Here is a 24,684-nt window from a genome sequence, read left to right on the forward strand (position 1 = left end):
CCAGAGATGCGAGTTTCGCATACACAACATCGTGAGTGTAACAGCAACAAAGTTGGAGCAAGTACGGAAGGAAACAGCGACAGACCTGACCCTTCAACTACTCAAGCAGCAGATTGCAGATGGCTGGCCTGACAGCATCAAGAAAATTCATTGCTCTATCCGAGCATACTGGTCAGTCAAGGACGACGTGGCAGTAGAAAATAGTTCTTGTCGGGAGTAGAATGGTAATTGCGATCCTGCAACAGATCCACAGTGACCACCAGGGCATGGAGAAGTGCAAATTACGCATGAAATCTACCGTCTACTGGCCAGGAGTTTACAAAGATATTAGGAACATTGTAACAGCTTGCCAGCCATGCCAGAAGTACCAGCGATCACAACAGCGAGAGCTCATGATGGTAACAGAAGTACCACCGCGTCCTTGGCACACCCTTGGAACAGACCTCTTCTTCCATGACAAGACCTGGTACTTAATCATTGCGGATTACTATTCCAAATTCCCCTTCATTTGCAAACTAGATAACCTAACAGTCAGCACAATCACCAGAGTGTTGCGAGTTCTATTTGCTGAACAAGGTGTCCTAAATGTAATCATTTGCGACAATGGAACCCAATTCACCTCTTCGCAATTCCGAGCCTTCGCACAGCAGAATGGTTTTCGGATCCAGACATCGTCACCCCACTACCCAAGAGGCCATGGTTTCATTGAACGACACATCCAGACTGTGAAGAGAATCCTATCCAAGTGTCGCGAATTAGGAGACGACCCTAACCTAGCCCTCCTGTGTCTTCGCACGACCCCACTCAAATCAAACCTCGCTTCCCCAGCCGAGCTACTGAACAGACGGAAGTACAAAACTGCACTACCTTCAATAATCCATCCCCCACCTGACCGTGCAATTAGGTGATTTCCAAAGATGCGTCTTTTTGGAAATTTCCTTTGCTTCGTTTACAATTCGGCGAAGCCGTACATGGGTGCACGCGGTTGCTTTAATTCGTTGTTTCAGTGCGTGACATCGCGTAACTGCTGCCATCAGCGTGCACATCAGCTGAACAAGAACGTGTCCCGGACGCAAATTTCGGCCGCAATTAAAAACATGGACTCAGATCCTAGAAAAATTGTTTTCTCGGAATTTACATCATTCACAGAGCTAAAAGTTCCTCAGGTTAGTTGTAAAGCTCCGTTCTTCAGATTTCGAGCACTTTTGTTGCCTCAAATCAAAACAAAAAAGCACGAATGACAAATTATATACTTAGACAAGATAAGTTTGCGGAAGCACCATGTGAATAAATCTCTTTTGTGAGTACGTGTGGTTCTGAAAAGAACCGGAGGGACTCATCCATCCTTATAACATCGCATCATCGTTGGAATCCCTCATTCTCCTGACGACGGGCAGAGCATACTGTTCAAAGCGTTGAGTCCCTCCGATTCTTTTCAGAACCACACATACTCACGAAAAGAGATTTATTTTCATGGTGCTTCCGCAAACTTATCTTGTCTTAGTGTCTTTCCACCATGCAAACCTTCAAATCTCAAATTATATACTTTACCTTTAATATGAAATGAAATAAAATTGCCATATTTTTAATTTGCCAGATTCGTCAAAACACAGTGCAGCGACCCACCTTTGAGAAATTCAGTCACCTACATACACTCAAGTAATAACAACTCAATACTAAGTAATTAAGTTAATGCTCTTGTGTTTGTATTTTCCCATTTCCAGACTAGTTTTGAGTTCCCGTTCAGCTGTGTTGTTGACAGCTCTGCACATGATTGTCTTCCTCGGCGAATACCAACATGCAGCAGCAGTCAAGCTATACAGAACGAGCAACTGCTGGGAGATTCTCGATAGTAGTGGTAAGAAAATTGTATTCTGTATTAATTTGCTCATCCTGAGTTGCAAATACTGTATTCATAAATACCTAGGACAGTTAATGTATTCCTGTTGGTCAAGAACCCATCACTTGGGTGGTTAAAAACCACCGTTTGAGCGCGAAGTTTAAAAATGCAAGATCTCGCACTCCATGCCACATGCGCGCAGTATAAGCACCGTGCTGCGCGCGGTGTTTTTATCTGCAGCACACATCGTCAATAGCTCAATGCGTATTCATAAGAAAATAACAATGACGTCCTACCATTGCTCTCGCTCAGTCATGCATATGTACATTAAAGCATTTCTGAGAACGGTTTTCCGTCCAGCTTTCCGCAATCCTAGTGGACAGTGAAATAAACCATGGGTCGCAAGATCTGTATTTCGAACCCATGTCCATTTTCATCAAATATTTTTGTTGGTAGGGATAAGTTTAAATGAAGGGATACACTACAGTAACGTAAGTGTCTTCCATCCACACAGCGTGATACATATTCATGCAAGGGTGCGTGATTATACAGGGTAAGTCCAAAAAGCGAAACCCAAATGTCGGGAGTGAAGTTCTGCATGTAGCACTTTCTAAATCTAGCATATGAAAGTAAGCCAAATTCCGAGTACAAGAGTCATACAAATCACTCATGTGCTTTTCAAGTTACGGAATTTTAAACACAACCACCGTTTTAAAGTTCTGTCCACGGATCACATTAAAGGGAATATACAACATTTGCAAACATCGAAAAATAAAACTACCAAGTTTTTGCGAAATACCTTAATAGGATGTTGGTAAATGACAGTCTAAAGCATCCTGTAAAATTATGGCACCTGGTATACTTTCATTTTCAAGAAAAGTGGTATTTTTGTATCAATTTCCAACGCTGATCGGCCGATCAGCGTTGGAAACAACTGGCTTTTTTTTCAAATACTGGCCCCAATTGACCATTGCGCTTGTTTGCAATCGATTACAAACCTATGAACGGGTACGAGCCAGCTAGACTGGTTCCCTGACCTTACAATTCCCCAATGTATGTAAACTGCTCAATTTCTTCTTATATGGAGTCAGGGAACCAGACTACAGGAAAATGATCGTTTTTCTTGGTTTTTATAGCATTTTCGAACCCAAAACCTCCAAAAAGTCAGTGTAACTATATTTGCTTTATATTTCCAACCCCCCAATTCCATCCATTTCTGAAAATTACAGCAAAAGCAAATGATGTATATTCCCTTTAAAGGTGTGCGTTCTTTCAGCATTCGTATTTGTATTTGTTTTGCTGAAAGAACACTAACACTCTGGTGGACAGAACTTTAAAATGGTTGTTGTGTTTAAAATTCCTTAACTTAAAAAGTACATAATTGATTTGAATGATTCTTGTACTAAAAGAAAGCTCATGAATTGGGCTTTCATATCCTTGATTTTGAAAGTGCCACATGCAGCACTTCACTAAAACAATGGTCCCAACATTTGGGTTTCGTTTTGTTTTGGATAAAATACGATGTACGCTGCAAAAAAAACCACTGACAAAGACATCCATATAAGCAGTTGCTGGGCACACCACTCACTCTGCACGCGCCAATGGCAAACATGGAGTTAAATGGTGGGGACAATTTTATTGGAAAATATATTTTGTTACTACTTGTTGTCGTTTATATGAAGAAGGATTTGAAATGTGAATTGCTTGAAAAACACTTTGAGAAAAAGAAGACTTCCTTTCAGAGTAAGTGGAAGCACCCTGCATGCGGCGATCAAACAAATTCCATTTTGGGCGCTTAGCGATGCAAAGAAAGAAATCAGCCTGTGGATCTATAAAATCAAGAAATAATTGTATTGGCCTACTTTATACTGGGCTAAACGAAATTCAATCTTATTTCACCTGTTTCTGCAGATGTCTTGAGTGCAGCCATTTGCGTAAAAACATCCATTGGTGAAAGTCTGTATTAAAATAATGTCATCCATTTCTTCCCTTCAAATTCCCACTTTTCATTTTCATACAACACAAAAAAAAATCAGTTTTGGATGCCACAAGTGACACCAGTGCCCCGTCTGGCCAGCCAGCCTACCGTATCCTCAATAAGATCGATGAGAACGTCTACATTGGAGCCAATGAAACCCTCAGGAGACGGTTCCTTGTAAACAACAAACTGGAAATGGAGGAGGTAGGACATTTTCATTAAGTTTATATTGTATGGCCTGATAGCAAGGAATGTGTCGTATGGTTTTTAATTTTAAAAAAGGCCAGAAGACTCATCTCTAGACTCATCTCTAGACTTGAGGCCTGTCTTGACCATTTCAGAATGTGATCAACAGTAGTACAGAAAGTAAAACAAAGGAGAGAAATCATTAATTGGCTCCTAGGCAGGAAGGGAAATATTTGGGGGATTGTTCACTTTGATAATAAAAGCATGGCATTGAGCACACAGTCAGAGTAAGTCTCAAGAAAAATATAGATATAGGTTCAAAATGGTTGAAACTGCTTATTATTCTACCTATATTTTTTAAGGACAAATCTGTGATGGCTTTATAGCCAAATATCTTTCTCATGACAAACATGTACTTGACAGTGTTCCAAATTCCATGCTTTTATCATCAAATGAACAATCCCATCACCAATCTGCCTTACTATAGGATGCCGTTAAAGAGGTACAATGGTATAAGACGAAATAAAATATTGTTTCTTGTCTTAATACTCTCATTTCTTTTTACACTCAGATTCAACTGGGAACAATGGAACCCGAAGGCCTTGTCTTAACCTGTGAAGCAGTATCTCCAACCACTAAAGAGGTGAGCTAAAGATAGGTTAGGATTGTGCAGAAGATATTCAAATATTTGATAATCAACAAAATATCCAAGCAATATTTGTTTCGATTTCGAATATTACGTGAAAAAAAGGAAGTGGTCACAAGGAGATGATGTAAAACTACGGATCTATTACTCACAAGGATGAACGACTGTTCTGAGCTCATTTTTTTTTGGGGGGGGGGTGGATGCGTGATAACGGGCCTTAAAACCCGTATTGCACGTATTTTCTCAAAGGCTGTAAGACGGCAAACATATATTTCATCGTTTTGGAAAAACATTTATTTCGTCACTTTGACATCGTGAACGTTCCACTTGTACCATTTTGCTTGTTTTCCTGAAACGGAAATATTAATAAACTTTAAGCAAAACCACTTCTTGGGAAAGAGACTTGTTGCAAAATTGTTACAAAACAAATGCTCCAGGATATAAAAGATGACATTGAACAGTTTTTGTCGTCATAGATGGAGTATTTGCCCAAAAAAGGTCAAAATGTGACACCTTTTTCGTTAAGTTCTTTTTTATTTAATTTCATGTTGCATGTTGTCTTAATTGATATAAAAGCCGCCATTTTCCAGTTTTATTCGATTTGTGTGTTTTATTTATTCGATTTTGTGTGGTCCAAAAACAAGTGTTTGTTGGAATTAAGTTTTTGAATTGTTTTCTATGGTTATTCATATGTTTTCATTAATGTTTTTATTCTTCATTCATATATACTGGTGGATAGACATGGCTGGCTTTTTCAGTGTCACATAAGATTTTTAATTTATATTAAATTTGGTGCCAGCACCGTTTTATTGGTTGAACGTTCACAATCCTCACGTAGGCATGTGCAGTACTACTGTAGTGAGTCAATACGGTATTTCATAAGTCCTAAATTCAAACTATCCGGTTTGTTAGTGTGACGTCAGTTCATTCTAAACCACGCCCACTTGCCATTAAGTAGAATTGGAACCATTGGAACTGGAAGTTAACGCAACTTGAGTGTTTAATAGACCGCTTGCAGATGCGTTCGATAATCGACGCGCGAAGGCGCGCGACGCCATGTTGTGGGACAAGCGTATATCTATCTATGCACATTTTGTCCCATAACATGGCGTCGCGCACCTTCGCGCGTCAATTATCGATCGCGTCTGCAAGCGGTCTATGGGCGCAGGTAATCAGTAGTGCGCGCGCGTGTATGACGTTTGTACTAACGAACCGGATACCAGTACATCTGCGTTAGGCGCCACATAGCTAGAGGGCAATTTTGATGATCGAAATCGATGAAAATTTATAATTTTCGACTTGTTTTGACTTTGGGATTTTATTTGACCGAAAAGGTATTGATGAAAGGGAATAAATGTGTGCTTGGTCGGTATTAAGCACTCTGTGTAAGACCGGTTGGAGTCTGGATGCTGATAATTGATCTGGATGCTGATAATTGACCTATTGCGGTGTAGGATCGCATTAGAATTGCGTCAACGCAGCTTGTGAAATATTGTCCAATTACATGACATACAAATGGACGTGGAACGCGCAAAATCTGAGACAAGCAAAATTTACCATACACAAATTAATTACATAGGGTTGTTTAGGTGGCGTGGCTAACTCACAAACGGCAATAGGTAAATTACCCTCGCCTTCGGCTCGGGTATAATTATCAGCGTCCAGACTCCAATTCGTCTCGGGTAATTATCAGCATCTAGACTCCCAACGGTCTTAAACAAAGTGTTATTATTTTTTATAAGATTCACCCTGCGAACACCATTTAACAACTATTGCACATATCTTTGGAGCTTCCACAGGGAATATAAGCTCAAATTTCTTCTTTACAATTGGACAAATATCAGCCACCACTACCCCTTCTTTTATACTATTTTAATCATCTCTTTGTAAATTTGCGATATTAAGCGCATGGAGGTGCATGTACAATCCCAATAAGCGGCAAGTTTTAGCGAGCGCATGATCAGTCTATTTTAAATTTAATATCTGAATATTCGATTAATTCAAGTCCAAGTTGGAAAAATGAAAATATACTGAAATATTTGAAATGAACATCCCTAATTTAAGTTTTGTGTATGACTAGCGTTTTATTCATTACTTCCACAAGATAAAAAAAATCAAGGCATTATGGGTCTAAACCGACCATTTTGTAGGTGAAAACAAGAAAGAAAATTCTAGGTTTTACTCTAGTTTGTTACATTTATTTGCAAACCCTTCCTTTTCTATACAGACTGTCTGTTGGAACTTCATACGTATTGCAGACAAAACTAGTTCTGGTGATCTCCTGGTGTGTGGCACTAACGCGTTTAGCAGGCAGTGTTATCAGGTAAGTGTCATAATGGGCCGTCGGAAATGGACACTATAAACTTTGTGTCAGTGACACCACAACGTTTTAAAAAGTTTGGGGCTAAATAGTCAGTTCCAGTTTGGGGCACTATTTATTACTTTCAAAAAGCGTGCAATTACATGTAAGGGATAATGGGACCCGGCGAGTCAGTCATTAGAAATCTCAGAACCACTCTGTACTACCCTTTAAACGGTATATGCTAGTGAGCTTGAGATTTTGAGAACAGAAAGGAGAACAAAAGTATAGTGAAGTATCTACAAACCCGCCACACTCGAGAGGTACGTGCTCAGCAAAAAGTTATTTGAGGCTGCTAGCTCAGCACGAAGCTATAACAAAATATTCCCGTGTGTGGTCATTTTTTGCTGAGTGTCCTGCCTCGTGAGGCCGTGAGGCAAATATCTATCCTGTTCGATTTTTTTTTCGAGAGGACAAACTCACCGTGTGCGGGCAATCTGAGCTTAGTGCTAAGCTAGAAAGATTAACTTGACAATGAAAGAACATTATTTATTCTTGTTTATCGGTCGTGTGCTTTCCAAAATGGGGACAAACGTCAACAGGATTTAGAAGGCTTGCGCAACAATATTTTAAAATCACGCGAACGGATCGAGTATGTGATTTCATTGGGTTTTTAATCTATGTAGCTCAGCACGTACCTCAGATTGCCCGCACAGTAATTTTTTCGCCTTGTGAAGCGAAAAAAAAAACTAACGGGATAAGCCCAGCGCACAACTTTCTGATTTTACTGGTTCACCGGATCACCGGATCACCGGATCACTGGATCACCCGAACGTTTTTTTTTTCACCGTTGCGGTTAGACCGCAATGTTACCTGCACACGTGCCCTACTCCATTCTATACATGTAATCGGTCACACGATGACCAGGCACATGATGACAATCACGTCCTTCCTTGGTAAATCTGATTGGTTAACAGAAATATTGAGGCGGGGCGGGGCGGGTCCGGTGAAATCGGATGCGAAAAATCAAATGTGTTTGATTTCATCCGGTCGCCTGGTATACGATCAGATAGGTCCGAATTTTCAGCACACACCACTGTACGATAGCCCGATGATCCGGTGAACCGGGAAAATCGGAAAGGTGTGCTCCGGGCTATTTTGCCTCACGTCCAGAAAACTGAGCAAAAATGTACCGAACACGGGGATATTTTTTGTGAGCTACGTGCTAAGCATACGGCCTCGAATGACTGTTGCTCAGCTCTCGTGTGCGGCGAGCTTTAACTCCATACATAAACACTATTGGTATAGGGGGAAAAAATCATTTTGAATTAATTGTTAATAAAAACTTCAGGAACTACGAAGTCCATTCAGTTGGTTGCTGTGTGGTACGGTGATATTAAGTATAATAACGTGTTTATGATGCTGTCAGTTGTGATCAGAGTGACAATTCTTTTTTTTTAAATGCCCTGTGAATATACCTATACAGGCTGAGGATTTGCAGACCGACTTGTAAATGTTTTCCGTTTGATACACATGTATATATATTTATTTCACAGTGCCCACAATCGAATCTGAACATGTGCACTGAATTGTCCACAAATTATACCCAACTGACTGTGGTTCCTCAACAAAACAATATTAACGCCGAGACCGCTATTTTCAGTAAGTATCCCTCATTTTAACTCATTGTACGGGTATCCAACAAAAAAAGGATTCTTGAAGTTTACATAGGTTTATTGTACTGATCTTAATGCACATTATTTTCAACTAGAATACGGTTACCGGATGTTTATTTGAGTTGGTAACCCAAAACAGTACAAACAAATACTTTTTGCATAGTTCTGATCTTATAACGTTTATTTCATTTCAGGCAGTAATGCTGCAGGTGTGGATACCCTTTTTGGTGGTAGTGACAGGAAACAAACCTTCAACAGATATTCTGTAGATGCAGATTTAAGCACTGCTGACCCCATAGAGTTTGAGCTAGATACAGTCACTGTTGGAGAAGGGTTTATAAAGGGTAAGCTGGATATGATATTTTTCAGTGTGCCACAACAAGGAAATCAGTGAAGTAGCTCAGTGTACACACGTGTATACAGTTGAATATACAGTAAAACGCCGCTATAACGAACATTTGGCTATAACGAACATCCCCTATGGCTCCCCAAATATTAAAATATATTATATTTCGATATCACTATCATGAACGACCATTATAAAAAAAAAATTGTACAGATCCCATCGTGTTCGTTATAATGGCGTTCTATTGTAATACTTCACTGACACCACAAACTTAAACCTTTTATAACAGTGTGGCAATCATTAAAGACCTTTACCTGGTTTTAATAAATTGGTCGCTCATTATGCGTTTTCCAGATTGGGTTTAATGTTGTTTGCCCTCACTTCAGCAACCTCACTAATGACATTATATTTTGAATTTGCAATCAATATTAAATAAAGTGTGTACATTCTAGGAGATAACATTGAAAATGTTGGTGCCAGACAAAATGCAAATTTGGCATCTCAAAAAATTCTTTTTTTCTCTCGTACGCTGGCAGATCCAACCTTTATAGGGAGACCCTTTGAATACACTCACGATGACGGTAACGAGTACGTGTTCCTGATCTACCGTGAAACTGCACTGGAATTCACCCTTGGAACCAAAGTGTACTCACGCATAGCCAGAGTGTGCAAGGTACGTACTTTACCAGGAGACACAAGTTTGTCGTGAGCCAAATGTGGCCCATCGGTCTGGTGTTTATCTCTGGTTTCTTTAATACCATGAAATGACTGAGATTATTCCTATTCCCCCTTGGAAGTGATGCCAGTCCATTGCAGGTTACTGCCCGGCTAATGATGGTACACTTAGCTGCTGTGTGGAGAAAGGCAAGCGGGGGAGAAGTGGCTTGACCAAGGACACAACATATGGCCAGCACCAGGATGCAATGACCCTCTCACTATTAGAGTCACAAACCAAGAACTAGGCCACACGCCTACTTTCCCCAATAAACCCAACAAGATGGGTGGAATAATAAGTTTGAATATGCCAAGTTCACAATTTGCCTGTCAGTTGGCAGCTACGTATAAGACTTTACTTATTAATTTAAGTTTATCTTCAGCCTGCCTAGACCCATAGTCAACCAGCCTAAAGTTGCTGTTTTCACCACATCTTATAGGTATCTCCCAACCTAAATAAACGAGTTGGAGTACCAGTTTCTCATGTAAGGTTTCATATTGAATGGCGCACGCATTCCCAAGGAGAGCAAACAATATATGTGTGCAGAAACACTTTTCAATTGAAATAGTTGGTGTCTGGGTTTTCTTGACGAAGATTTTATAAAAAGTTTACTAAATTTGGAACATCAAGCATTCGTTATATATGACTTGAAGCTTTGCATGGCGGATGAGATAAAATAGAAAATATGCGCGTAACACCATGTGGAAAGAAACGTCTTCTTAAAAGAAGTGTGGTTCTCGAAAAGAACCGGTTGGCTGAGTGTAATTGTAACTGTAGCACGGTCCAGGGCATTTAAACATCTTGTCATTCTTAAATAATTGCATTTTTTTTTTACCAGGGCAGTGTCAAACAGAATAACAAGTGTCGGCCAAAAAGTTCATTGTGAAATTGTTCCCCAATTCCCATCTTATCCACTCACTGTTACACCACGTATAGAATGATACAGGAGGCACCGTCAACGATAAGAAGTTCGTCACCTTCATCAAGGCTCGTTTGGAATGCTCCGTACCCAATGGCGATGAGCCAGCATTTGAATATGATTATATTCGTAAGTATTCACGTTAGTCTTATGTCTTATCAGTTCAACATAACGATACCTCGCTTTCAATTTATAGCAATAACTAAAAAAAAAAATTACCAAAAGCAATCAGTGCACACTGTCACTTTTTGAAAGGCAACATCAACAGATAAACGGATCGAAATATTTCACTCCTTTTTTAGAACATGCCTTTCGTTGAACACAGAGATTCCAAAGCTTGTTACACATAGCTTAATCTATGAGGGTTTTTAAGAATAATAAAAACGTTTCAGTAAAGAGATGAAAAGTGTTATTTGAATTGCACTGATTTTAACTTCCACATAAATCAGATAATGTTAGTTCAAACTGACCGACAGAAATGGTTCTATAGTTTCCCAGTAATACCAGTTCCTGTACAGGCTCAGTGATGGTTCTCATTTTTTTTTTTAAATGGAAGAGACCCCCTGAGCTTAGTGCAGTGCATGTATTGCAGATCAGTTTCTCTTCGTGAGCCTAAATGGCCGGAGTGGTTTGATAAATACACGTTGTGGTTGAACACACCTACAATACAAGCCATTCTTCCTGGATGACATGTTTTGGATTAACAGGTCTAGTTGAAATGAAACTAACGCAATGTCTTTCGTTCCCGAGAAAAGACGGGGAAAAACCAGGTTGCCTACATCGGGTACGACGGATACGCAAACGTTTTTCCTGTCGTTTTCATTCAACGTACGATACACGTTGTGTGTGTCACATAAATTACACACAGCACCAATATAATGTGGTTCTAACACGCCCTCAGAAGGCGAAAAACTTTACGGCTGGAATCACAACCATCGCTGAAGAGCCCGATATTTTAGGGTCGCAAAATTGGACCCCGAAATTAGTTCTCACACGAACACAAGAATAATACAACGCCGCCCAGTTTTTAAAGGATAATTGTGTGGATGTTTATATCCTACTTTTAAATGTTCTTTCCGCATAAGAGCATTTTGTTCAAAACGCGTTTCGTTGCCGAATTAGGCTTATTAAACTTTAAGTTTCTAACGTAGTATGTCTTTTGTTCTTAATTTTAAATCAAGGAAATATTAATTAATCAATATATATACATATAATTAAGCGTTAATCAATATACTTGTTCAATATCAATATACAGAGGATGTTGTCTGGGATGCCAATAATACGAGAGTATATGCGGTTTTCACGAATCAAGAGTAAGTTCAAAGTATCTCGTGCTTATTTTACTATTTCGCATCTTTTATTCATAAATTATCAAGAAAAGACAAGGAGAAAAAAGTTAAAGATGAATTAAGAGATCAGTCTAAATGTTTATGAAGTAAGGAGAGGATTAGCACAACTATTTTAGTTATGAAATAAGTTAGTTATTGTTATACAAAGAAAATTCTGGAAGGGTGAAGTCTAAAAAGTCAAACAAACGTACATGACGAATCTTTTCAAACCACTTACACAGATTCGTGAACAAGATAATCGACTAATAATGCATAGACATTTTCTTTCACCCAAAAAAACTGAATGCTATGCCACAAGTGTTATCGTGTGTGGTGCGAATATATTGAATAGTTTGCATGAACAACTGAGAATCTGGATTCCTCAGCTACATTAAAATTAGAACTACGTAAAGCAAGAAATATACACTTGTTCGTGATTTCAATTAAAGGGAACATATATATATGTAATACAAGGATGCTTCTTTCTGAGTCGAGAAAGCATTTGAGAAGAACAGTTGTCTCAGTTTCTTTCAATTTTCTAAGTTAAAGCCAACCTACGTGCTGGTTTGGGTGTGTGGGGGAGGTTTCTTTTGACTTGTCCGTTTCCACAGTACGCATTCAAGCAGATTTCGAGGCCTCTTTTAAATCGTTCTTTTGGAGGCAGTCGAAAGTATAGGTCCCAGTTGTTCAGAATAGCTACTGTTTAGAACAACTACTTATCTTTAAGATGATACATTTGGTATTTTTTATTTCACGTTGAGTGTCTTTTCCAAGGCCTATGTAATTCACGCACGTGATCACTATTTCAGAAATGGACCTGCGACGTCAGCCCTTTGCCAGTACAGGATGGAGGATATCATGAATCTGTTCGATAACGGTAATTTCCAGGCACAGGTAGATGGCGACGTCCAAGCTCTGTGGAATGAAGTGCTTATGCAACGGAACCCAAGGCCTGGAACGGTATGTCCATCATTATGCCGGCTAATTTCAAAGACTCTGTGTGCAGGAGCTGCAGATTGTACACTGTCACCCCATGAGAACACACAGTATTATAAAGTTGTGGGACACTTGCAAGAATTGTAATGACTCGAGTCCTACTCGAGTCACAATTATTGGTGACCCGACTCAACTCCAGTCCCTTTGGGTAAATGACTTGACTCGACTCGAGTCACTGCGAGCAAATGACTCGACTCGACTAGAGTCCCTCATCAGAACACACGACTCGACTTGACTCAAGGCTAATAAAGGCAATTTTTTTCAATAAAATATTTGCAATAGCTCGAATCGAGTCACTGCCAACGAATGAATCGACGCGACTCGAGGCTAATAAGACTGGAGTCCCAAAAATAAAAGCAAAATTTCGCGGAAATTATTTGCAATAATTTACGGTGCAATATTTATGCTCACGGCACTTTGCAAATACAGGATGGTACACTGTGGACTCTTGTCGAGTACAAACATACAATGTGTCACAGGGGTGCAACCCTGCATTAAAATTCCAACAGACACTAGTGCTAAATGCCCATACTTCAAAATTCTTTTTTAAAATACTCGGAACTCACAGGTATCTAAGCTGCACAGAAAAATGACGATCAACATGTCATCTTTCATTTTCTTTTCATTTTTGGTGGGTTAACCATTTACTTTTCGAGAAATTCTCACCCAAAGAAGACGACCCCTATTTTCCCCAAAGCAGAAAGCTAGCCATCTTAAAAAACGATCCCTCCACAACATGGCAAAATAGCGCCACTTTCGAGCCCAATTGCATCCAAAATGCTCAGAATTGGAAGCCCCAAGTCCAAGCCAGAGGTAAATTGTCATATCTCTTCAATTCCCCAATTTTAGAGCTCTCAGAACTCTCTAATATAGAATATTTTGATTATTCATGAGCTTGGCGGATGGATTGAGGCCTATTTACAGATGTGCACACACAGACTCACACCTTGTGGTTATGGAATGCACAAAATACTATCCTGGAACCGACAGCGAACATCTTTTCCAATTCGTGGTTTCATCATTGCCTTTGCGCGATTTCTTATTAAGCTCTTGGATTCGGACTCCAGCTAAATTTATGCCCTCCTTTTAAAGATGAAACAGTTTTGTACAATGCAATTTGGTTTTGATGTTGTTCAGCGAAAAAGAAATTCTAGCCAAACCAGATAGCCTGAGGCATGGGTGTATTCGAAGACCTGTTATCGAGTAACCCACGAACAGTGTTTCTCGGATTGCTGATTTCGAACGCCCGAGTGCGTGTGGAGTGCAGCTGGGCGAAAATTCAAGATACCAACCGCCCTATCAAAACGCCGAATGGAAAGAAGGGACAATTAATTGAATTAATATGAAAATAATTGAAATCCCGAAACAGCTATAAAAAAAATGACAAAGACAAGGCTGACAAGCCCACTCTATAACCACGTACAATTTCTCTTTTTTTATCGTTACTGCTCCTGCACTAAATGAATGCTTTCAATTATATACACAAATATTAACGCAAATTCCGGTAGGGGCTTAAGTCCGCCATCGGACTCGGCTCGACTCGACTCGACTCGACTCGACTTCACACTGTGACTTGACTTGACTCGACTCGGCTCGACCTTCTTGACCTAATGACTCGACTACTCGACTCGAGTCACTTCTTTAAAATGACTCGACTCGTGTCACAAAACAAAAAAATCAGTGACTAGTCACAACTCGGACACTTGCATTGTTCTTATTATCCCTCTTCATCTGAACTTTCCTTGTCTTGGACAGTCAGACGCCGGGGTTTTTTTTTATCTCCTTTGCACAAGATGCAACAATAAAAACAAACTTCTGCCCATTCTGAATCGATTGAATTAAATCATGTTATGGACAACTAGTCTTGCCTTGTCTTGTACCATTAATGTGAGCACATCTCGTCGCCACACTCTTCGGATTATTTTTTGATATCTGTGGTCCGTGTTTTTTTAATTTTTATTCCCAGTGTAGTGCAATACACACCACTGACTATCCTCCCCTGTTACACAAGTCGGTGCCCAGCTATAATGCCATGGAACGAACTGGAGAAACTCAAGTTGCACCACCAGCCAATTTTTCCCAATCAGATCCACCCATACTTAACGTGGATGATGTTCGCTTCACCAGCCTAGCTGTCGATTTGCAATATTCTTCTCCAGTCTACTTTGTTGGAACAAGTATGTACATGTAATCAACGTCAAGAAATGACTGATGTTATCTGCAACTGTACTGCAAATGGGGTTCCTAATTGGATCATTGATTTCGCCCAGTTTCAGTCCGATTGACGATTTCTGCTACACGAACTTGAAAACAGAAGCAAAAGTGTCTTAAGATAGATAGCAGACATGGCATTACCAGGATTTTATTTTGGTGGGGGGACGTGAAGCGCTCACATTGTTCTTTACCTCAGTAGATTCCACTGCGAAGACCAAAGACCCAAAGCCCTACAAGTCATGGAGCTTCCAATGAACAGATTTTAAAAATGGGAGTTCCCAGGCCATTAAAGGAAGTTTTTAAAAAATTGCAAACTCTGAAATAAATGTATTTCTCATGACTCGCCCACTTCTTTAAGATTAATAATTATATCAGCAGGCCTGAGAGTTAAAAGATAGGCTCTAGTTTTGCCTCAGATTTTACAAAGAGCAATAACCTAAAATGTTCAGCCTTTTGTTTCCCTTTCCCATTAATAGGTGCTGGAAGTGTGATAAAATTTACCTCAGAAGTGTGCGACGGTATCAACACAACAACAAATGTCGTCGAAGTTTCAGGATTAGTAAGTAGTTCCATCTTGTTAGAATGTACACAGTATTATTAAAGAATATTCCTCTCAGCATAAAGACAAAGTTAAGATAACATTTATTTAAGCATGAATGCGATAATTTTATTGTTTAAATGAGGGGAACACTAATGTCAATCATTTAATTTGAATTTTTAGAGAGGTTAAAAACTGAGTGGGGCCTGAAATGGGCTTATCCACATGAGATATAATCGAAGTTTGTTTCATAAAGAGTGGTTCTGATCCCCCCCCCCCCCTCTTGGTGCAGCCAGCTTTTCATGTATGATAACCAATTTAAAGTTAAAAAAAACACCAAATGCTGGCGGAAACAAGTTGCTCAACCCCGCCCGATATACGCCACTGATTCCCCCTCCAACAAGCAGTACAAAAAAATTCTGCTCCCCCAAAAAACTAACATCACACCGGGCAGATTCCAAGAAATTCGCATGTGAGAAGCAGATGTAAATAAATAAGTGACTATTTTTTTGAAGAATGCCAACGGTCCCATAAATGGGCTGGAATTGTTGAAGAGTGCGGATTCTGCTGCCACTTTCCTGGTGGGCACATCCGATGTCCAAGCCTCCATCGTTTTTCCCTTGAACACCAAATGCCAATCAAGATCAGCACAAAATGCGGAGAAGTGTGGGTTCAGGTACCCTTACTGTTACTTCACCAACGAATCCGAATGTACAAGGTAGGTCCTCCTGAAGTACTTAATCCAAATTAGACCCAATCTTGCTTAACTGCACTCTAACGACTTAGTTATTCATAAGCATTATCGGTCATGCGGTAAACCTAGTTATTCATCAGCGTTATCGATCATGCGTTATCCGAATGCTGCAAACAGTTGCTAACGCCAAGAAAAAAAGGTACGCTTTTTATAAAAAAAAAAAACAATAGGTTTGGGGGTATAGTGGTCTGAGTATCATCCGTTATCCACTACATTTTATGTAATAAGCAGTTTAGGGCTTTACAAGAAAGGGGTGTAGGAAATAAACTTCACAAGTCTACGCCCTAGGAATCGAGCAACATCCTTTTAACTATTTCAGATTAGAACAACCCCTGAATAAATCCCTGTCATCTGATTGGTGGGTCAGTGATCACATGCCATTAAGTTATTTGGATCAACACACTATCCGGTCACACTGCAAACTTAATAAGAAGTTTCATTGTACGGTCACGCTCTTACATTTGCCAATCAGTTGACGAGTGTGTATTCAGTTGCTGTATGCATGTTTCACATGGAAAAAAAATTTCATGAGATGACTGTCACCGAATGTCATAAACATTTCTTTTTTTGTATACTATATAACAACTTCACTATTAGTCTTGCTGGTAATTTCAAGTAGTTCTGTTTACGGTACAAGTCACCAGTTAACAAAGTGTAATTCGATTGTCATTTTCCTAGTCAATCAGTTTGTAATTATTGTCTTTCCCAGTACAAAAGACTCTGTCCCTCAAGACCCGCCTACAGGTATGTCGAATCCTTTTTAGTGTGCAGTTTTGCAAAGTTTTGGCAAATGTTGCAATTAAAATAGTATAACATCATGGAAGATGTTATGTATAAAGCACATCGTCAATGTATACGTCATTATATAGCCTTTCTCCCATCAAGAAGACACTTGCCAAAAAGTCAGTCTGTGTTCCGGACAGTCAGAAAGGTACAAAGAGGACACTAGTCTGGTCCTCTGGGACCAGCAGGTAAACCAAAAAAGGTGCATTGACCTCCTTGAAAATAAATACAAAACACGAATTTCCCATGCGATAATGACCAACGTCACCAAAGGTGTTCGTTTCACAGTGATTGTCATGTGTTCCATCTCTTACAGAATTTCCTGATGATGTATTGACAGTGTTGCCAAACACAAATGTATCGGCCTGCCTGAACGACCACGTGTACTGGTTTTGCCATCTAGACATTGACAACCCAGCCATCGGTTCTACTCCATTCACTCTTCAATGGGATATAAGTACGTACTAAGGCTGGGTCTTATTTCACACAAATCTCAGTGCAAAGTAAATTCGTAAGGGTCATGCAAACGTGGTAATGAAACTGCTATTGTTGACGTCTTGAAAAATGGCTTCACTGTTGCTTTTGCGTAAAGTATGAAGTCAACTTTATATTTCAATACGCAAATTGTAAAAAGAATAGCAACTGAAAACTTGTTGAACAAAGACATGTCGACAGAGCCCCCAACATCATTCGGTTGCATAGGTCAGTTGGTAGAGCACCGGAATGGTAATTTGGAGTTCGCAGATTCAAACCCCGCAACATTCGATTTTTTTTGGTCATGTATTGGAAATCTTGCTCAATATGTATTTTTATTTATATGTATTTATATCTACAGTGGCAAGTGACCTGATCAAGACAACGAGCATATCAACTAATGAACTGGTACAATTGGACGTCATTGTGCAGAGCGGCACCGTAGGAAGCTACAGCTGCACGGCGAATGTTGGAGGCAGAGTGTTGACTAAACAAGTTGAAATCTCTATGAGAAGTAAGTCAATAATCATCTTCTCATTGCATTCTCCAAAATGTATTTACTCAAACATAAATATCGGATATATATGTGTGTGATCATAGTAATAAACTCAGACAACAGTCTAGGCGATATTTAATTTAAAAAAAAGGCTCAATAAGGGCAAGAAGAGAAATTTTTGAGTAGAAATTGGTAATTTGGGGTGCTGAAGTTGTTAAAGTCCTCAACGTAAGGCAACCCTTCGCCTAATTTTTAGCCCAATTTACGGACACCTCATTTTCCCCCGTTTATTTTTTGGCCTAAATATCAAGACGTTATCATTTTTCACATAATTTTCCATTTGTTTTTATCAGGGTAACTGTGCTAGTATGTGAATTTGAAGCTCATCAATACTGACATTTGGCGAGACTACTTGATGATATTTCAGGGAAAAAAGAAACTTTAGGGTATAATAGTAGCCGTTTTGGAGTATTATGCCCTCATATGTTTAAGAAAATATTATTGAAGTAAAGAAGTGTAAGTAGAATCACCAAAATATTTTTTTCCAAAACAACATAAATATACCCAAATATGGTGACAAATATATTACACGACAGATATTAAATATTTATGCAAATTAGGCATATTTCCACACACAAAAAAAACAGCTTGATATCCATCGTTTTCGGATTCGAAACCCCAAAATTAGGTAAAATAACTATGTTACTAACTTCTGTTATCTCTTTGTGCAAAATGTTTTTAAAATATCGCTTAGACTTCAAGGATTGTTTCATCAAAGTGGGATTTCTATTTGTGTCAAAAACTTGTTCGCGTTTTCAAGTTCTGTTCATTTATTTAGATTCCAATGCTGAATGCATATGCCATACAGGCTATAAAGTCTTAGCAGGGCATTTCCAACGATACACACATTCAGAAACAAAACTGCACCATTTCCTATAACAAAAAAAAATGAGGACATGCATCACACAAATGGTTTCACAGTGGAATTATATCACTTGGTTTCATGGTGACAAAATGCCTGTTCACAGGCATTGCGACGACAACTGTATCATAATGTACATGTGACACGCTGACAAAGCGTTAAGAGACATTGTTATATCAAAGATATAGGACCCATCGTGGATATGGCGTTTTAACCCCGTGGGGTGTATAGTTCGCCTTGGCTGCTATGCACCCCTCGGGTGTTAAAAACGCCATATTCTACATCACAGCAATTGTAGTCAACCAATATGTCATTGATGCCATATGATTACAAAAAAAATGGCATCACGATAGGGAAGGAGGGCTCAATAATGCCCAATCCTAATCCGAAGACAATTGAGAAGGAGATAATTCACTAGCTCGGCCACAAGTAGCAGGGGGACTTGCCACCGTTCTTTTCAGTTTGACTTGACTCAGGACTGGATATTAACAATGATAATAGTGGTATTATAAAGTGTACTTATCCACCATTATCGGTGATCAAGGCGCTACATCATTATTACCCTGCTCATTGGGCAAATGAAACATTCCAAATACCATCTCAGCTCCCTGTGGAGTATATACAGCTCGAAGCTGCCATTTCGGCGCAAAGCAGCTTAATTCAATCACAATAACTATCTCTACCCTCACAGGTATACCCATTTACTCCTGGGTGGAGAGAAGCAATGAGTGACAAAGTTCCTTGCCCCGTAGGGCACACGCACCATAGCCGCAGCTTGGACTCGAACCCACAACCTGTGGAATAACCCACAACCTGTGGAATAACCCACAGATCACGAATTCAAAGACCCAGACCTCGAGGCCACTTGTGTGGATGACTTGTGATTAAACTTGTAATTGGACACGACAACACTGAATATTTACAATATGAAAAATACCTCTTCGTTTGGATAGTTAAGATCCACTCCCCTCTTGAACATGTTTCAAGGCAATCGGGCCTCAGTTTCTCCAACTGAACCCCACCTCTCTCTCTACTACTGTCCTAACCTAATGTCCACCTATCTTTTTCACAACTGTCGTTTTTGTTCCAGCGGACTGTTTAACATGTGACAACTTTCGTGCACGCTTGGAAGAGCACAACACTCTTAAAGTGCAAAGTGAGGCTTTGCACATGAAATATGTGGACGGAACGGTAAGTTGGTTTCAACGTAGATGTGTTTTTATATGTATATTTGTTTTATTTCCCAAAAACAAGGGGGAGAGGAGCTAATTCTCATTTAAACTCTGTGACAATATTAAACAATATTCTTTAAAAGAGAGACCATTATTCTTATTCTCTTCTGTTTGTCAAAATGTCAAAATAATTGTCGGGGGAAATAATCAGAGAAATAATATATAATGTTGTTGTCGGTGTACTGATTGTCGGTAGGAAAAATAACTGAAATTGTGTGGAAGAACTGCATGATCAGTTTGCTAAGTATTAAGAAGAAAGCTTTGGCTTCAGCCCAGATAAAAAAAAAAGACCACTTCACTTAGCAAAAGCAGTTAATTATTTAAAAAATTAATTATGAAAAAGACAAAAGTTAGAAACACATTATGGAGAGTGTGGTAAACTGACCTCTTTTTCCATGTAGGGACAGCGTTCATTATTAAGTGTGCATCCATGGGTACGATCCTGCTACGGAATGTTGGTTCCCCTCATTCCTTGCCCGATCTCAACCCCTGGAATTTAGTAATTTGAATACATGCCTAAATAAATTGAATTTAATGAATAAATTGTAGTGCTTATACAGGGTAGATAAACAAAAAAACCGAAACCGGGATATTATTGCTAATTGGAACAAAAGTAGGACACATGTGAATCAAAGGGAGATATCCTCTGTTAGGGTTGAATCTCCTCTTTGACACCCTGTTCAGATACTTACATTCACAGTTGACTGAGCAGTGACCAATTTTATGTAAGGGCCTGTTTGGAGACTTGCGCCACTTTTCGTGGTGAAATCTCTTCTTTTTTCCCACCTGCCTTGATTGGCAACCATAGCCTTTCACTCTGTAACAATTGACACAACAAAAACCAGAATTGAAAAGTGGTGCAATTCTCTCAATGGACCCTTTCATAAAATTGGTCACTGCTCAGTCAACCGTGAATGTAACGACATGACCAGGGTGGCATTTTAAGGAGGAGATTCAACCCTAACAGAGGATATTTCCCTTTGATTCACGTGTGCCCGACTTCTGTTCCAATTTGCAATAATATCTCGGGGTTTTTTATCCACCCAGTATAACGTTTGAGATATAGTACATAAATCTTGTAGATCTTGTATATCTCGTAGATCTTATAGACGTATTATTTTCAGCAGTTGTTTTTGTGAGCAGACCTGCAACCTAAGTTGGTGTGGAAAAAAGTGTAACGTTGGGCCTCCTGCTGTGGGGGTTGTACAGCGCGCAGTTCCTTCCTCCTTTGATGGTACACAACTGCTGCCGGTCCCTGGAATATCACAGTTTTAGTGTTTACTTTTGGTAAGTTTGAAACTCTCCGGCCGGGCAACTGTTTTCACATCTTGATTCATGTGTGTTTTTTCCCCAGGGAACGTGTTCTGTGAAACAGCAGGATTGCGCAACATGTCCAGCATCGCCATAATATCTTTTTCTTCAACATTGTGCATTTATAAATTGATGAAGGTCTGCATGTTATTTTTTTTTTTTTTAGTTTATTAGCAGACACAATCGGTGGGAATAATCCAGAACTGCCAAAAAAAGGATCATTTTGGACCTGCTGTGTACAAAAATTGGCCAAGCGCAGAAAATGATTATTTGTGTTGATTTATAAAAAACCATACACAAATGTCACAATAAGTTTGCAACTTGTGGTCGGGTAAGTTTTGCTTGACTGGGCCCCATGAACAGTGGGTTTTTACTTTTCAGTTTTGATTGGATCTTTGGTCTATTTGAAAGGCTTAAGTACATATTATTACTACATGTATAGTCGGATATATCATTTATTTGCATAAATTGAATACGCAGAGAACGCAGCTAGTAAATTGTTCATGTACAAAAAGATGACTACATTTATTCATAAACAATCACCTGCTTTGATGCGCCGAATTCCATTATCTACTTTGTTGGAGTTTGTATTTTGATTTTGTTAATTTGATTTTAATAGCTTCAGCATTCCTTTGTACAGCCCTTTTAACACTTTTTATACTTCATTGCAACGTGTTTTGTTTATCCAAAAACCTCTGCCATGTAACTTTTAATTTTCTTTGAAGTAATTACTGCGTGTCACTTAATGACCAAAGGGTTACAGACAAGTAAAAGGAACGTTTACTTAAGAATACTTTCAACAATATTCTGTTTAATTAAAGTGTTTAATTGTGATAAACGCCCGTATGCTGTGGTGGAGAAGCCAAGTTGACTTGAAAAGGCAGCCGTGTGTGTCGGTCTAGAGAGGAATTAGGTTAGGTTGTGATTGCATGCATCTATATGCAAGCAGAAACCCAAGTGAAGAGTCCCACAGTACCCGTTATCAAATCTGTCGTAATGGTGTGAAGCTATTGCAGCACAATCTTAATCATTATAGGAATAATCTGGTTGCCCTTGCGCCCATCCCGGGAAGGGCTCGCTGCCGTCCTGACCGACACACTCCCAAGTGCCTTCAACTTCTTTGTCATTGCAAGCAATCAAGGCGCAGTAATCAGTGTTCTTCTTTCGAGCCAAATCTGACGAGATGCTCATTTCTTCGAGCGAGCAAGGAGCGGCCATTTTGCCTCCCATGTCTTGGCAAGCTGACTTGACACGTTTGCTTTGAAAGAGTGAAGCAATTGCAGACGTTCTGGAGCAATTGCCACTGTGGCGGTGGCATCTGACCATTGCAATGCATTGACAGTTGAAGTGATTGCTACAGTGCTAGAAACGTTGAATAAGAACATAGTGATAAGTTACGAAGATGGTTTGATAAGTTTTCATTTCTTATTTACCAGTCAAGAATCTAAGTATTGAGGTAGACTGATGCGGAATAAAAACTGGTGGTCGCGCAGAAGGAAAGTGAGTTTTTTTATGACGCCAAATATCATAAAGGTGGCAGACAATAGATCCTGTCGCCATGATCACTTTATTCCAGCTCTCGTCAAATAATAGTAAGGGGCCGAGAAAACTAGCCTCTCTGGCAACACGTCCTATTCACTGTTTCAAATAATCATTTAGCATCAGGTGGACAAAATTCATAAGTGCGGGGAAGAGCCTGCCTATTATTGCACCGCTTTGTTAGTAAAAATTAAAGGGGCACTAAGTCCTGAAATCCCCGAAAATTTGATGTTTTGCATTGTTTACTTATCCTATTTCAAACATGTGGTTGAAAGGAAAACAACCTAATGTCTTACCGTTCCCGAGAAAAGACGGGGAAAAAAACTGGTTGTGTACATCGGACACAACGACGGAGTACGAATACGTTTTTCGTGTCGTTCTCGTACAGTGTACGATATGCATGTACACGTTTTGTGTCTCGGGAACAGCGGTGACCAATCACCAACGCATCAACGTCCGCAAAAGGCGAACATTTTACGCGTACGAATAAATCACAACTAGCATCCAACGGCTTGAATTTATGGGGTCGCAAAAGTGGACCCCGAAATTCGTTCTCAGGAATAATACAAAACGCCCAGTTTTTAAAGGATAGTTGCGTGCATGTTTCTATCCTAGTTTTAAATGTTCCTTCCGATTAACATAATCTCGTTCAAAGCGCGTTTTGTAGCCCAATTGGGCTGTTCCAGGACCTAGTGTTCCTTTAATCACCGAGTAGTGAGATTAAAATGTTGTGTATTTTTAACAGTCTGAATTTATATTTGTAAGTTTTAGTAAGGTTCTTTTAAGAATTACTTTTTATGCTATTACGCTCTTTTTGAACTTCGTGAACCGCTCTGAGACTCTAGCTTTAAGCGCTTATTATAAGAGTTGTTATTGTTATACGCGTAACTTTAACAGCCCTAACTCCCTAGGGGGTGTGTAAAATCGTATTGAAATTGGGGGATTCAAAACTGTTAGGGCTGTGGAGATACGTTATCGTAATTTCTTCGCACGATGGGAGACATCAGTCATTAGGGAGACATTTCCTTTTCCCCTAATGCCTCGGTCTCCCTTTAGAGGCAAAATTTTACCGTCGCAATTAGATTATATTTGTTGCTCGTAGTCTTATTAGTAAACATACCCAAATTCGTGGGGAAAAGGACAAGGGAATATTTTGGTTAGGGCACATTTAAGTTTGAAAATTTTTGTGCACACGTCTATGGGGATGTCTCCCAAATGTCTAATCCAGAGTAATGTATATTATTATATGAATTTACATTAAAATTCGTGCTTTACTTGATGGTATTAGGCCATTATTGTACAATTGTTTTTGTTAATTCCCTTTTTCCCCCTATATTGTTGTTTAGAGTTTTAACTTGTATTCATCTTTCCCATTATTTTAAACCTAATATATCAACTGCTTTTAAGTGAGATTTTTATATTTTAGACTTTTGGGTTTGTAAGTCTTTTTTCTTCTAAATAAATTTGATTGTTAATCTTTGTTTATTACTGA

The 24,684-nt window shown here is 39.3% G+C and overlaps 2 protein-coding genes across 3 annotated transcripts; both read left to right on the forward strand.

The window, feature by feature from the left end:
• Window positions 1-221: 221 nt before the first annotated feature.
• On the forward strand, window positions 222-908 carry LOC119745123 (uncharacterized protein K02A2.6-like). The gene has a single exon (XM_038221347.1). The coding sequence runs from the start codon at window positions 222-224 to the stop codon at window positions 906-908; it is 687 nt and encodes a 228-aa protein (XP_038077275.1).
• An 820-nt stretch (window positions 909-1,728) lies between these two features.
• LOC119745392 (semaphorin-1A-like) lies at window positions 1,729-21,936 on the forward strand. 2 transcript variants are annotated; one of them, XM_038221711.1, is made up of 18 exons: window positions 1,729-1,858; window positions 3,877-4,022; window positions 4,576-4,647; window positions 6,878-6,973; window positions 8,506-8,611; window positions 8,820-8,969; window positions 9,508-9,644; window positions 10,623-10,734; window positions 11,861-11,918; window positions 12,743-12,893; window positions 14,896-15,106; window positions 15,620-15,702; window positions 16,197-16,399; window positions 17,145-17,179; window positions 17,535-17,675; window positions 18,054-18,206; window positions 20,201-20,301; window positions 21,697-21,936. In XM_038221711.1, exons 1-18 carry the CDS (start codon window positions 1,771-1,773, stop codon window positions 21,748-21,750), a joined length of 2,097 nt encoding a protein of 698 aa, XP_038077639.1. In that variant the 5' UTR covers window positions 1,729-1,770; the 3' UTR covers window positions 21,751-21,936. The 2 variants fall into 2 exon arrangements, with proteins under 2 accessions (XP_038077639.1, XP_038077640.1); XM_038221712.1 differs by lacking the exon at window positions 21,697-21,936 and adding an exon at window positions 21,470-21,670.
• Window positions 21,937-24,684: the final 2,748 nt, after the last annotated feature.

This window comes from Patiria miniata, unplaced genomic scaffold (assembly GCF_015706575.1).
Source record: "Patiria miniata isolate m_02_andy unplaced genomic scaffold, ASM1570657v1 HiC_scaffold_7, whole genome shotgun sequence".
Taxonomy (NCBI): domain Eukaryota; kingdom Metazoa; phylum Echinodermata; class Asteroidea; order Valvatida; family Asterinidae; genus Patiria; species Patiria miniata.

Bases quoted from the DNA above. Each gene is read 5' to 3' on its own strand.
- LOC119745123 (XM_038221347.1), top strand. From the start codon at position 222: ATGGTAATTGCGATCCTGCAACAGATCCACAGTGACCACCAGGGCATG.
- LOC119745392 (XM_038221711.1), top strand. From the start codon at position 1,771: ATGATTGTCTTCCTCGGCGAATACCAACATGCAGCAGCAGTCAAGCTA. The intron at 8,612-8,819 runs GTAAGTATCCCT...ATTTCATTTCAG, and splicing joins CGCCGAGACCGCTATTTTCA to GCAGTAATGCTGCAGGTGTG. The intron at 12,894-14,895 runs GTATGTCCATCA...TTTTATTCCCAG, and splicing joins GGAACCCAAGGCCTGGAACG to TGTAGTGCAATACACACCAC.